The sequence below is a fragment of the Pantherophis guttatus genome, chromosome 5, assembly GCF_059756535.1.
Source record: "Pantherophis guttatus breed Tessera chromosome 5, ASM5975653v1, whole genome shotgun sequence".
Classification (NCBI taxonomy): Eukaryota; Metazoa; Chordata; class Lepidosauria; order Squamata; family Colubridae; genus Pantherophis; species Pantherophis guttatus.
Window position 1 is genome coordinate 911,729 of NC_142067.1, and position 13,399 is coordinate 925,127.

Below are 13,399 nucleotides of genomic sequence, written 5' to 3' on the forward strand. Positions count from 1 at the left end.
TCTTACAATTTTTCAGATTTCAATATTCAGGTCCTTGACCAATGCCCATGCTAACCATGCTAACCAATCAATCAGAATGCAGCTGGAAGGGACCTCAGAGATCATCTAATCCAACTCCCTGCAAAGCAAGATAATCTATACCATTCTAGACAAGTGACTGTCCAGTCTCTTCTTGAAGACCTCCTGTGATGAAGCTTCCACAGTTTCTGGTGGCAAGCAGTTCCACTGGCTAATTGTTCTCACTGTTAGGAACTTTCTCCTTAATTCCAGGTTGCTTCTCTCCTGGATGAGTTTCCACCTGTTGCTTCTCATCCTGCCTTCAGGTGCTTTGGAAAATAAGTTGAGCCCCTCTTCCTTGGGGCAGCCCCTCAAATGTTGGAATATTGCTATTAGGTCACCCTGGTGCTTCTTTTTCATTAAACCAGACATCCCCAATTCCAGCAACTGTTCTTCCTATGTTTTAATCTCCAGGCCCTTAATCATCCTAGTTGCTGGCTCCTAATTTATGGAAACTATAATTAAAAAGAGTGAGGCTGGATGGACTCCTCCTGGCACAAGGCACCCGAGACTGCATTCCTTCCAATGGGCAGCAGACCCACCAAAGGAGCAGTGGGACCCCTCCAAGCTTCCCCACTGGGAGGGGAGCAGAGATCCAGAGGCCTCTGGCTGGCTGAGCATCCTCCCTCCGGGAAAGGCTTCCTGCCTCAAAGAGCCCATTTCCTTGCCAATGTTATTCGCTGCTCCGTCGGGATGGAAACACAACCGGTTCCTGCCCAAGACTGAAGGGAAAGGGCTGCCCCAGACAAGAGGGCTCATTTCCTGGATTAGCATATATTCTAATATATTCCTAACAATAGTCATCCGTTCTCTTCCGTGGGAATGACAAAGCAGAAAGGTCCAGCAGAGTTTCTAACAGAGAACATTGGGGTACTATTTATTCGTCTATCTTTTTCTTTTCTTTAGCTATCTACTGTATCTATTATACCTGTTTCTCTTTCTCTCTTTCTCCCTCTCATCTCTCCCTAGAGCTCATCTCTGTGTCTGTTTTTCTCTACCTTATTTATTCCTTTGTTTCTCTTTCTCTATCCCCCTTTATGTATCTCTCTTTCATATCTATTTAACCTTTTTTTAATTTCTCTCTCTCTTTCCCTATCTATATCTATGTATCTATCTGTATCTCTCTCATTTTTACCTAGGTATCTATTCAGCTCTTTTTCTTTCTATCTCTCTATCTCTCATCCATCCATCCACCCACCTGTGCATATCTGTCTGTCTATCTATCTAAACACTCTCTCTAATATCTACCCATCATCTCCTATATCCATCTATACCCATCTCTCCCTCCCTCCCTCTTTCTCTCTCTCATCTATCTCTATCTAGTTTTAAAATCGTCTCATATCTCCTTCACAGAGGGACTTTGGGCATCATACAGATAAAATATCAAACCATAAAGCCATAATATAAAATTTAAAAGCCAAGGATGAATTAAAAGACAGTTTGAAAGTTAATGAAAAGGAACATTAAACATGTTCCCTGCAGGGACCCCAAGAAGCCCGGATGGTCTGAGCAGGGAAACGTCTCTGCATTGACTTTCCAGCACTCCACGAAGCAACAGCAGCTCCAGCCTGGCACGGCCACGGCCACAGCCACGGCCACGGCCACTGGCAGTCAGGCAGCCTTTGGTCCCGGAGCCAGGGACTAGCCAAGACAAAGGATCAACCTTTTCCTCTCCTGCCCAAAAGGTAAAAACATTTTCCTGACTTGGACACTGCAGAGAATCTTCCAACGTTGCAGGCTGCCCGAGAGGCCAGGGGGGAGTCCGTGCCATCGAGGAAGAGGGCAGAGGAGCCGGGGAAGCCAGCCCGGCCAAGAGCCTCCCTCCAGGGAAGCAAAACGGAAGCCACCCCTCTTCCTTGGGGCCCAGGCAGAGAAAATCCCCAACGACCAGCTCAACTGGAGAAGCTTCCTGGACGAGAAGTGAGATGTTTTCAAGGAAAAAACCCGGGAAAGTCTAGTTGCCTTTTGGAAAAAGCACCTTTGGGGCAACCATGACCCGGAGGATGGAGCATCTCTGGCCAGTTCAACAGCTTCTTCCTTCAGCTCGGCCCAACTCTGTTCTCGATGCGCCCGGGTGCTGGATGCCAGGCTCACACAACCAACCAACCGCCTTGCAGCGAATGGCTCTCCAAACACCCGGCTGGATGCTGTCACTTGAAGAGAGAAGGTTCCAGAAGGGGGGACTTATGGGCCGTGGAGCATTATTAGGAATTAATAATTAGGAAGAAGAAGAAGACAACGATTGAGGGAACTAGGGATGTCTAGCCTAGAGAAGGACCGGGGGTCAAATATCTGAGGGGCTGCCACAAAGAGGGGGGAAGGGTCTCCCTCTTCTCCAAAGCACCTGAATAAGGCAGGACAAGAAGCCACGGATGGAAACTAAGCAAGGAGAGAAGCAACCTGGAATTAAGGAGAAACTTCCTGACAGTGAGGACAATTAACCAGTGGAACAGAAGTTGCCTCCAGAAATTGTGGGTGCTCCATCACTGGAAGTTTTCAAGAAGAGACTGGACAATCATTTCTCTGGAATGGTATCGAGTCTCCTGCTTGAGCTGGGGGGTTGGACTAGAAGACCTCCAAGGTCCCTTCCAACTGTCTTATTCTGTGGGCCGGCTTGTCGCCAAAAATTGTGGGTAGTCCATCATTGGAGGTTTTCAAGAAGAGGCTGGACATGCATTTGACCTGGATGGTATAGGCCTATCCTGCTCAAGCAGAGGGTTGGACTAGAAGACCTCCAAGGTCCCTTCCAACTGTCTTATTCTATGTTCTATGAAGCTCTCCCTCCCTGTGGCTGCGTCTTCAACCACGTGGCCCAGCAACGGCCTCCCTCTTTGGCTCACCAGGCCATAAGGCAGGGTGGGTGCCCTTGGTGAGTAGCTCAGCAGACACCCTCCTTCCTGGCAACAGCTCTGGCCGACCGCCATCCCTGCCTCCTTCACCTGCCAGTGAAGAATCACAACTGCATCATCTCTTTCCAGCCGATGACGTCTGCCCTGACCGGATAGACACCGGTTCTTCTGAAGACTTTTACTGGAGCAAGAACCTCTCCCTCTGTGTGTGTATATGTGTGTGTGTTTGTGTGTGTGTGTCATTTGCATGCCGTTCTTTCACAGCGCCTGGCAATCGCGCAGTTGGAAATGCCTTAATCCAGCCGGCCCCAGTTCCGGCCAGCCCCTCTTCCCAGCATTCCCAACTGGCCCTGCCTGGTGCCTCCTGCGGGGACCGACCGGGGTCAGCCCTTCCGTTCTCCCGGGGTGATTTATGAGCAGAGAAAGACGAAGCCCAGCAGGGCTTTTCAGAAACAACCCTCTCCAAGGGGATTAAACCTTCTGCTATCGCCACTAAGATATCCAACCGGTAGAGAGGGTAATGGCCAGCCACTGGAGGAATGTGGAGGCTGACCACAAAGAGGCTAAAGAGGGGCGAAAATGCAGCAGCAGCCTGGAACCAAACCAGCCTCATAATCCGAGAATGGCCAAGCCAGCAGAGAGAGAGGTGCTAATCGGGGGCAGCTTTCCGCAGCCGGGTCCTTCCCTGATGTCGGATTCCCAGACCACCTGGCCTAAACCATGGTTGGCTCTGAGCCAACGGTCAGCAGGGCTCGGCCTTACTTGCTTCCAAGAGTAGAGCTGGAAGGGACCTCGGAGGTCTTCTAGTCCAACCCCCTGCTCGAGCAGGAGACCCTCAACCATTTCAGACAAGCGGCCATCCAGCCTCTTCTTGAAGGCCTCCAGGGATGAAGCGGCGGGCAGGAGGACCACAACAGTGTCTCTTCCTTACTTGGTACAAATAGAGGGACAATAGTACAGGTAGTCCTTTAGCGACCATCCCCCTGATCAGAACTCAGGTGCTTGGCAGCTGACTCGTATTTATGACGGTTGCAGTGTCCCTTTGGCGACCTTCTGACGAGCAAAATCAACAGGGAAGCCAGATTCACTTAACAACCGTGTTATCAACTGCACTTAACAACCGTGGCAAGAAAGGTCATAAAATGAGGCAAAATTCACTTAACAGAAATTTTGGGCTCAATTGTGGTTGTAAGTTGAGGGCTTTATACTGAGTGCCGACTGCCAGCAGTTGGGCAGTTCAATCCTGATGGGCTCCAGGTTGACTCAGGAGAATCAAATGAGGAGCCAGATTGTTGGGGGCCACGTCGGCTGACTCCGAGAGGGCTGTAAAAGCGCCGTGAAGCAGCGTCTAAGTCCAAGGGCTGCTGCTGCTGTCGCACAGGCTGCAACACAACATTTTGGAAGAGGACAATTGCTCAGCCTTCGGGACTCCCAGATTCCCAAAGTGTGGCTCACCGCCTTCTTCTTCACCCAAGACTTATAAAAAATCCCCTCTTGATCATTCAGTGGAAGTTGGCTTCTTCCTAAAAACATTTCCCCTTCTTTCTCACGATTAGCCATGATCATCCCTTTCCCTCCCCTTCGTTTTTCCTCCCTCTGCCCAAGACAGATTGACAGCCGGGACAATTCGGGGATTGTTTTAACAGGCAGTGCTGCTTTTTACACAGAACGTACCGTACCATCTGGGCAGAACCAGAGATGCTATCAGGGACAGAGTTTAGGCCTGACTCACGTCAGGGTCCCTGGGAGGCTTGGGGGGGGGGGGGGGGGGCAGGGGGCCTGCTCTGTGGGGAATCATCCGCCCCACTCCCAAAACCAACCAAGCAGCAGAAATGACCCAGAAACGCCGCCTCCTCCTCCTCCTCTTCCTCTCAACTGCCCTCAGCGGCTGACCAGCAGTGGCAGTTATGGAAGACAACATCCACAAGATATGAAGCAAAAACAGCAGATGGCAAAGAAAAAAAACCATCCTTTTTTAACAAAACACTCCCACCAACACTGACAGGGCAAGCCACTTGTCTGGAAACAGAGAGCAAACCCCCCTCCCTTCTAGCACTGATGCTGTTCCTTAGTTGGGCCATGAAACGTCTGCAAGGAAACCACCCAGCTCAGAGAGTCCCAAGGACCCCCACAGTCCTCCTCCTCCTCCTCCTCCCTGCAAGCAATGATGATATTACCTACTTGGGTCATGAAACGTCTGCAAAAAAGCTCAGACAACATAAATTTTCTAAACAAAGAAACAAATACCAGGGACCCACAGTCGTCCTCCTTCCCCCCCCTCTCCAGTATGCAAGCCCAAGTTCCTTCTAGCACCAATTATCTTCCTTAGAAAGAAGCAAGGGCCCCACAGTACTCCTCCTCCTCCTCCTCCACTCCTCAAACGCCACTCTTTTCCAGCACTGATGATGTTACCTAGATGGGTCATGAAACGTCTGCAAGCAAAGAACCCAGATCAGGGAGAAGCAAGGCCCCCACAGTTCAGCCCTAAGCTACCAACGTTCTCTTCTCTTGGTGGGCATCTGCCTCACGGGACGAACACGGGGACCCCATGGGAAGAGAAGAGCCATCTCCACCCTGGTGCAATCCTCCCTCAGTGGTCCCTGCTGGCAGAGATGCCTCCCGGGGTCTCTTCCTCCCACCCAGTCCTGGCCCCCCCACCGCCTTCTCCGCCTTGGGGGAAACGGCCAGGAAGCACATCGCATTTTCATTCATATCTCTGTCTATATATATTTTCTGAAACAGAAGGCTGGGAGTAATAAATACATCATTTTGGTGCTAGAAAACTATCTCCCAGAAGGTCAGGGGAAAAATGATAAAGGAATCTTTTGAAAGGCTGGGAGCCTTATATGGACTTTTGGTTGAAAGAAGAAAAGACGGAGGGGCTGATTTATGGATTTGGGAACTGAAGAGGTTAAGGAAGGAGGAGAAAGTGTCAGATGGCAATTACTGGAGGGAAAGGAAGGCAGAAGCCAAAATTTTAGCCTCTCCTTTTCCCCACTTTTTTTTTTCTTATTTTCTTTCACACACACACATATATATATATATAAAGAAAATCATTACCCGGGGAGATCAGAAGGAACAGCGGCACCAACTGTTGTTCTGGCTTGATGGTGTCTTCTTTCTTGGAGGGTTTTCACTTGGTGACCAAGGTAATGCTTTCATCCTTTTATTAGCCACCTTATTCCTAGCTGGAAGCCACCTTGTGAGATATGCAGGATAGTCCTTGGCTTATGACCACAATTGAGTCCAACATTTCCTAAACAGCCACTTCCTCTTGATTTATGGGAGAGGTTTCCTTCCCTGTTTTATTGCTTTTTCGGTCCCCTTTCTGGCTTCTCTAGGAAAACAGAAGTAACCTGAGGAGCGCCATTGCCTACAAGTAGTAACTTGAGGCCCTTACCTATAAACACGCACGCATACGTCTCTCCCGCCCTCCTCAGAGGCATAAATAGGAGTCCATCCCTTTGCTGGGCGGGGGCTGCTTTTCAGCATTCTTTGGAGAGAGTCCCACCAGCACCTGCTGGCTGATAAACATGCCGGGAATCAACCCTTCCAGCAACGCTGAGGTCACCTACTTGGATAATGAAAACTCTGCGAGACCGACAGCCGAGGGGAACCGCCTACTACCGTATCTCACCAGAAGGACCATCCCTAACCCTAACCCTAACCCTCGATCCTGTGGGGTCCCAGGTGCTCTCTCAGCCTGGTGAGCCTTGCAGACCTTTCATTTCCAAGCTGGGCAACATCGTTGTAATGAAACGCCTGCAAGAAAACCACCAAGCTTAGAGATCACCAAAGACCCCATAGTCCTCCTTCCTTCCTCTCCTCCTCCTCCCCTTCTTTGTCCTCCTCCCCACAAACCCCATCCATCCCTAGCGCTGATGGGGCTCCCTAGTTGGCTCATGAAACATCTGCAAAAAACCTACGAAGCTCAAGGAGCACCAAGGACCTCATTGTCCTCCACCTCCACCTGTGTGGCCCTGACAAACGCTACCTAGTTAGGTAATGAAACGCAGGCCCAGAGACCTCGAGCACCTCAGAGTTCAACCCTGAGTAGCCAATATCCCCTTCGTGCCATCAGCAGGGCCGCCTTTCCAGAGCATCCAGCCAGGCTGGGCCCTGCCCTGTGCTTGCAACGGTCCTGCTCCTTCCTCTCCAGCCACGCCCAGAGGGTCTGCCTCCGTCTGTGGAGCCAGAAGCAGCCCCGGCAAAGCCCCCTGGCCACTGTCCTGCCAGGCCCCACGGGACGGTCCCTGAGGCTGCTTCCCAGGCTCTGAGGGGAGGGGCTCAGGGCTCTTTTTCGCCACCTTGACCAGTCCTTAAGTCCTCACACGGGCTGGACAAGGATGAACAAGCCGAAACTCAATCCCAACAAGACACGGGAGCAGTTGGCGAAGAGGAAATTGGCCGGATTAAGTTCCTTCTGAAGGAGCAGATGGGCGTCTGGAAGTCACCTTGACCCAGAGACGTCTCTGGTGGTCCAAGCAGGAGGAGGCTGGCGTAATTCATTTGGAGAGGGGGGGGTGATCCTGACCTGGCCGGCCTTGGGAACAGATACAGGCAGTCCTGGACTTACAACCGTCCCTTTAGTGACCGTTACAACGGCACTGAAAAAAAGCAAGCCATGGCTATGTTTCACACTTATGACCATTGCAGCGTCCCCATGATTTACATTTGGATGCTTGACAACTGACTCACACTTATGACGGTCGCAGTGCCCCGGGGTCACGTGATCCCCTTTTGTGACCTTCTGACAAGCAAAGTCAATGCAGAAGCCAGATTCACTTAACGACCATGTGACAAGCTTAGCAACTGCGGTGATTCACTTAAGAAATGTGGCTAGAAAAGTCGTAAAATGGGGCAAAACTGACTTAAGAGGTGTCTCACGTAGCAACATAAATTTTGGGCTTCATTGTGGTCGTAAATCAAGGAGTACCTGTACATAAATTACTGAATGTCTCTGGAGGTTCTCCGTCCTCCAGGTCACAGTTGTCCCCAAAAGTGTTTTTTTCAAGAGGCAATTGGAATTTCTGGTTTTTCTTTGCAGGCATTTCGCTTCTCATCCAGGAAGCTTCTTCGGCTCTGCAAAGAATATCAACCCCTCCCTTCCCCACCCTCCAGTCAGAGCTGAAGAAGCTTCTTGGATGAGAAGTGAAACGCCTTCAAAGAAAAACCAGGAAGCCCAGTTGCCTCTTGAAAAGGCACCTTTGGGACAGAAATTACTGAACTCTACTCCGTGCTGAGCTACTGACCCTGGCGACCAAAGGGTCTTCAACTTTTCCACGCTCCCCAATAAACGACGTTTGGCACCCGGTGCCGATCTTCCACACTGGAGTTACTACTCATGAAATAAAAGGCTGACTTAATCTCCCCCAAAGCCTGCCAAGAGAGCTCCGCAGGAAGTGGCCTAATTCAGATCCGAGATGGCCGGGGGTGGGTGGGTGGGTGGGTGGACGGGGGCTCCTCTGAATTTGGAGAGCAGAGCCCCACCGAGACGCGGCTGTAACGTTCTCCTGTTGTGCAGTGAAACACGATCCGCACTTTTCTTGAAAGAGAATCCGTTCTAGATTAGATAGAATAAAATTTGCCCTGAAGCTGTTTGGAGGATTTGGGACGTCAGCAGACTGTGACTCGCCCGTCCTTGGGGAGGAGGCTGTTCTCTCCAGCATAAAAGGTTGCTGGGGGGCGGGCGAGGTGGGGGGGTCCTTCCGAGCTCAGCTGTTACTTGATTAACAGGGGATCCAGGCAGGAGGTACAACGTGACCCCTAAAAGGCAGAAACTGGCTAAGCCCTGCAAGGGCTCCTGGGGGTCTTTCCATCTGTGGTGAATTTTAATGTTTTAACTTTAACGCCCAAAGCCTTCAAGGCTTTTAACCTTTTAATTCTTCCATATTATCATTTATGGCACTTGACACAACAGCTCATTTAGTGACCTTTCGAAGCTGCAACGGTACTGAAAATTGTGACTTATGACTGTTTTTCATACTTACGACCATTGCAGCATCCCTGTTGTCACGTGATCAAAATTCAGACACTCGGCAAGTGGTTCATATTTATGACAGTTACAGAGTCCCAGCGTCAACTGATCCCTTTTGCGACTTTCTGACAGGCAAAGTCAATGGGGAAGCCAGATTCACTTAACAACCATGTTACTAACTTAACGCATTGTAAGCCGCCCTGAGTCTCCGGAGAAGGGTGGCATATAAATCAAATTTAAAAAAAAAAAAATTGCAGTGATTCACTTAACAGCCATGGCAAGAAAGGTTGTAAAATAGGGCAAAACTCACTTAACAACTGTCTCCCTTAGCATCAGAAATTTTCGGCTCAATTGTGATTGGAAGTCAAGGACTACCTGTAGTGAGATGTGCAACATATAAAACAAACGTGAAAGAATAAAGGAAGGAAGAAAGGAAGAAAGACAGAGAGAGAGAAGGGAGGGAGGGAGGGAGGGAGGGAGGGAGGGAGGGAGGGAGGAAGGAAAGAAAGAAAGAAAGAAAGAAAGAAAGAAAGAAAGAAAGAAAGAAAGAAAGAAAGAAAGAAAGAAAGAAAGAAAGAAAGAAAGAAAGACACTATAGCAGAATTCTAGATACGTACAGAATTACCAAGGGAGCTTACTCCCAGCTAAACGGGTACAAGACTACAGCCTAAATTTCCATGGATTTGCATACATTTGAACAAGCAGACCTATCTACATTGTGGGTACCACCCAGATGACGGGGGTGACTTTTAATAGCCCAGAATTAACAATTTAGAGAAGTTAGATCCCCAAAAGACACAGGCAGCCATTCACAATCCTCCTTCCGTCACTCAGATGTGGCACCACCAACTCCAGAAAGCTGAGACGGAAGCCAAAATATCAGAACCAGTCAGGATTTTACAGATTCTTGAGATTTTTGTCACTTACAGCTCTTGTTTGGGCTGCTCTTAAGGCTGGCCAAGCTAACGGTTCTTCATTCCAGAAAGAAATGAAGGGCTTCTCCCCCAATGGTGCCTTCACAAGTGTTGCCTGAGGTCTGATTCCGTATCGCAGGTGGGGAACTATGGCCTCTTTGTGACTTATGGGTTTCAATCCCCAGACTCCCTGAGCCAGTCATTGCTGGGTGCTTGGCGAATGGCATGTAGTTATGACGGCCGCAACATCCTGGGGTCATGCAATTCCCTTTTGCGAGCTTCCAACCAGCAAACTCAACGGGGAAGCCAGATTTAGTAAACAACTGTGTTCCTAACTTAACATCTGCACCGATTCCCTTAACAACGGTGGCAAGAAAGGTTGTAAAATGGGACAGAACTCACCTAACAACTGTCTGGCTTAGCAACAGAATTTTTGGGCTCAGTTGTGGTCCTAAGTCTAGGACTACCTGTATAAGGTCTGCTTCCTTGAGCAGGGGGTTGGACTAGAGGACCTCCAAGGTCCCTTCCAGCTCTAGGGTTCCATGTTCTATAATTTGCTGGCCTGGTTATAGGAGGTGCACAATTCCCATGTTAAAACAATTCTCACCACAGCCTTGGTGGCGCAGCAGACTAAAGTGCTGTTAAGTAGCACCAGCTGCCTGCAATTACTGCAAGTTCGAATCTCACCAGGCTCAAGGTTGACTCAGCCTTCCATCCTTTCAGAGGTAGGTAAAATGAGGACCCGGATTGTGGGGGCAATAAGCTGACTTTGTATAAAAAAGAACACCGCTTGGGGGGGCCCGAAAGCCCTACTAAACAGGTGTATACAAAAGTATGAAGGCTATTGCTTAACGCATTGTAAGCCGCCCTGAGTCTCCGGAGAAGGGCGGCATATAAATCGAACCAATAAATAAATAAATAAATAAATTCCAGCGAACTCTGGGGCACTGCCAAATGGTGGCTAACAACACATACAACTTCACAGTGATAGGTGAGCCTGTCCAGCTTCAGATCAGCAGGAGAAGCCACGCGCTTAAGTCCCGAAGCCCGCCTGGTGGGAACCCACGGACGAGCCACCTCCGTGGCACTCCCTGCCAAGAGGGGTTAGGCTTGGCCCGCTTCCTCTCCATTATCCTTCCTTGGCAGAGAAAGGTGTTTGGATTCCTGCTCTGCCTTGGCAAGGGCAGCTCTGTCTTATGCCACGTTCCTCTAACCGTGCTCTGAAGACGGTCTGAGCCTTGGAGCCCCACCGCTTGCCGGAAAGCAGGCAGGTCAATTCAATGAAGGAATCCCAGCTGGATGGTCTCTGTGTGGCCGCAGTGAAGACACAGCCCCACCAGCGGGCTTAAAACGGGGGTCTCCAAAGTTGGCAACTTCTAAGGCTCAGGGACTCTGGCTGGCTGAGGAATTCTGGGAGCTGAAGTTTGAAAGCTGCCACGTTTGGAGCCCTCTTGCTGAAGTAACCTCTGTTTCCCAGCCTGGATCCAGCCGGGCTTTCCTGCTTCTGCCTGACGAACCTGACGGGAACCTGATGGCCAGGGGGCCTTCTGCGTCCCTTGCCCACCACGACTACCCACACCAGGGGCTCAGTCCAAGGGCAGGCAGGCCACAAGACAGCCCATCTCCCCCTCCTGCAGAGCCTGCCTCCCGGGGCTCTCTCTCTCTCTCTCTCCTGCAAGGGCTGCCAGGCGCCAAGGCAGCCACCGAGCAACCCTTGGGTGCTGCAGGGCCGGGCCTGGCCAGCCAACTCCCCCCAAAGGCGGCCGGCACCTGCTCCTCCAAACGCCCAGAGCCCCTCAGCAGCAGCCTCCCTCCCTCCCTCCCTCTCTCTCTCTGTTTCTTTCTTTTTTCTTTCTTTCTTTCTTTCTTCTCTCTCTTTCTCTCTCTGTTTCTTTCTTTTTTCTTTCTTTCTTTCTTTCTCTCTCTCTTTCTCTCTCTCTCTGTTTCTTTCTTTTTTCTTTCTTTTTTTCTTTCTTTTTTTCTTTGTTTCTTTCTTTCTTTTCTCTCTCTCTCTCTCTCTGTCTCTCTTTCTTTCTTTCTTTCCCGGGCCCAAGACCTTTCCACAGGGGCAACTTCTCCTCTTGCCCAGCAGGAGCTCCGCCCGCAGCCTCGAGGGAAGCTTCCCTGCAGGGAGCGAAAAGGGCTCCAGGATAGAAACGACCCCCCAGAAAAGCGGCCTTGGTCGCGGGAGGCGGCCGGCGGGGAAGGCGCAGCGCTCCAGGCGAGCGAGCGAGCGAGAGATCGGACGGCGGCACCGGACTTTCCCGCGGCCATTGCGAGCGCCGACTCGGGCCGGGCGGAGCGCAGGTGGCGGCGGCGGCGGCGGAGGCATCTGCGAAGGGGGGGCAGGGACCCCCCCCGCCTCCTCCCCCCGGGCCCCCCCCGGCGATGCACCTGACGCAGCCGCAAGGAAGGAAGGAAGGAAGGAAAGGAAAGGAAAGGAGGGAGGGAGGGAAGGCAGGCGGGGCAATTAATGCAAGCGGAGCAAGGCAGCCCAGCGGCTCTTCCACCGCCCACCGCAGCAGCCGCTTCCTCCCCCTCTCCCCCCCCCCCGCCACGAGACCCTCAGCCAGACGCCCCCAGCAGCCTCCTCCGCCACGGGGGGTCCTGGGCAGCGCAGCCCGTCCCGAGTCGGGGGCTTCTGGGCTTGGGAGTCCCGCATGGAAGGAGGGAGGGGATGATGGGCGCTGGAGTCCAGTCCCGAAGTCCCCGCTGCCCCCCCCCCCACCGAAAGGCTCCGGAGACCCCTCCCCCTCCCCCTCCCGGCCCCCCCCCTCACCTTCCAGCGTGGCCTCGTCCAGGGCGGCTCCGGGGGGTCCCTCCGCGGGGCCCGGCGGCGGCAGGACGAGGCCGCAGAGCAGCCCGAGGGCGATGCGGCCCCACAGCGCCATGTCGCCGGGTCACCTCCGCTCCCGCATCGGCAGGCCCGGCCCGGCCTCGGGGCGGCAGGTGGCAGCGCGTCCGGTGCAGCTCCGGCTCAGGCGAGCCCCTCCCGGAAGCGGCGCGCCCTCCGCCGCGCTCCCCCGCCCGCCCGCCCGCGTGGTCCGTCCCCTCCTCCTCCTCCCCCCGCGGCGCCGAATGGTCTCTCCCGCCCGGCGCTCGCGCACCAAGTCCGGGCAGGCGCCAGGGGCGTGGCCGGGCCCGCCCCTTCGGCTCCGCAGGCCAATCACCACAAGGCTCGGCCGCGGAGAGAGAGCGCCGGGCTGGCAGCGGCCCCTAGCGGCGGAAGGAGGCGCGGACGCACGTGGAGACGCCTGTACGGAGCCCACCAGCGTGGGAAGCTCCGGCTCCCGTCCCGCCCCGCCGTTCGCGGCTTGGACGCGTGTCGTAGGCTTCGCACGACGCGCACAGCCTGTGGGCACGCAGGTTGGACTAGTTAGGGGATGAATGGACGGGTGGGGAACACAGACGCCGTTCTCCCCTCCCCGCCCGGCCTTCTTTCCTAAATAAACCGTTTCCCACTATTTTTTTTTTTAATTTGATTTATATGCCGCCCTTCTCCGGAGACTCAGGGCGGCTTACAATGCGTTAAGCAATAGCAATATTAAAAGTCCGTAGAACGCGGGTGTCCAACTTTGCCAACTTTAAGACTTATAGATTTC

General features: G+C 52.5%; 1 protein-coding gene across 6 annotated transcripts in view; it reads right to left on the reverse strand.

The window, feature by feature from the left end:
• STIM1 (stromal interaction molecule 1) overlaps positions 1 to 12,951 on the reverse strand; it is a 56,744-nt gene extending 43,793 nt beyond the window's left edge. For 3 of the 6 annotated variants that reach the window (XM_087895662.1, XM_060682683.2, XM_087895660.1), the window contains exon 1: positions 12,577 to 12,881. In XM_087895662.1, coding sequence (XP_087751788.1) covers positions 12,577 to 12,688 — 112 coding nt within the window. In that variant the 5' untranslated portion in view covers positions 12,689 to 12,881. Of the gene's footprint in view, positions 1 to 5,966; positions 6,317 to 12,576 lie in introns of those variants that run through there. The other 3 variants (XM_087895664.1, XM_087895665.1, XM_087895663.1) reach the window with 3 other exon arrangements.
• Between the last annotated feature and the right edge of the window lie 448 nt (positions 12,952 to 13,399).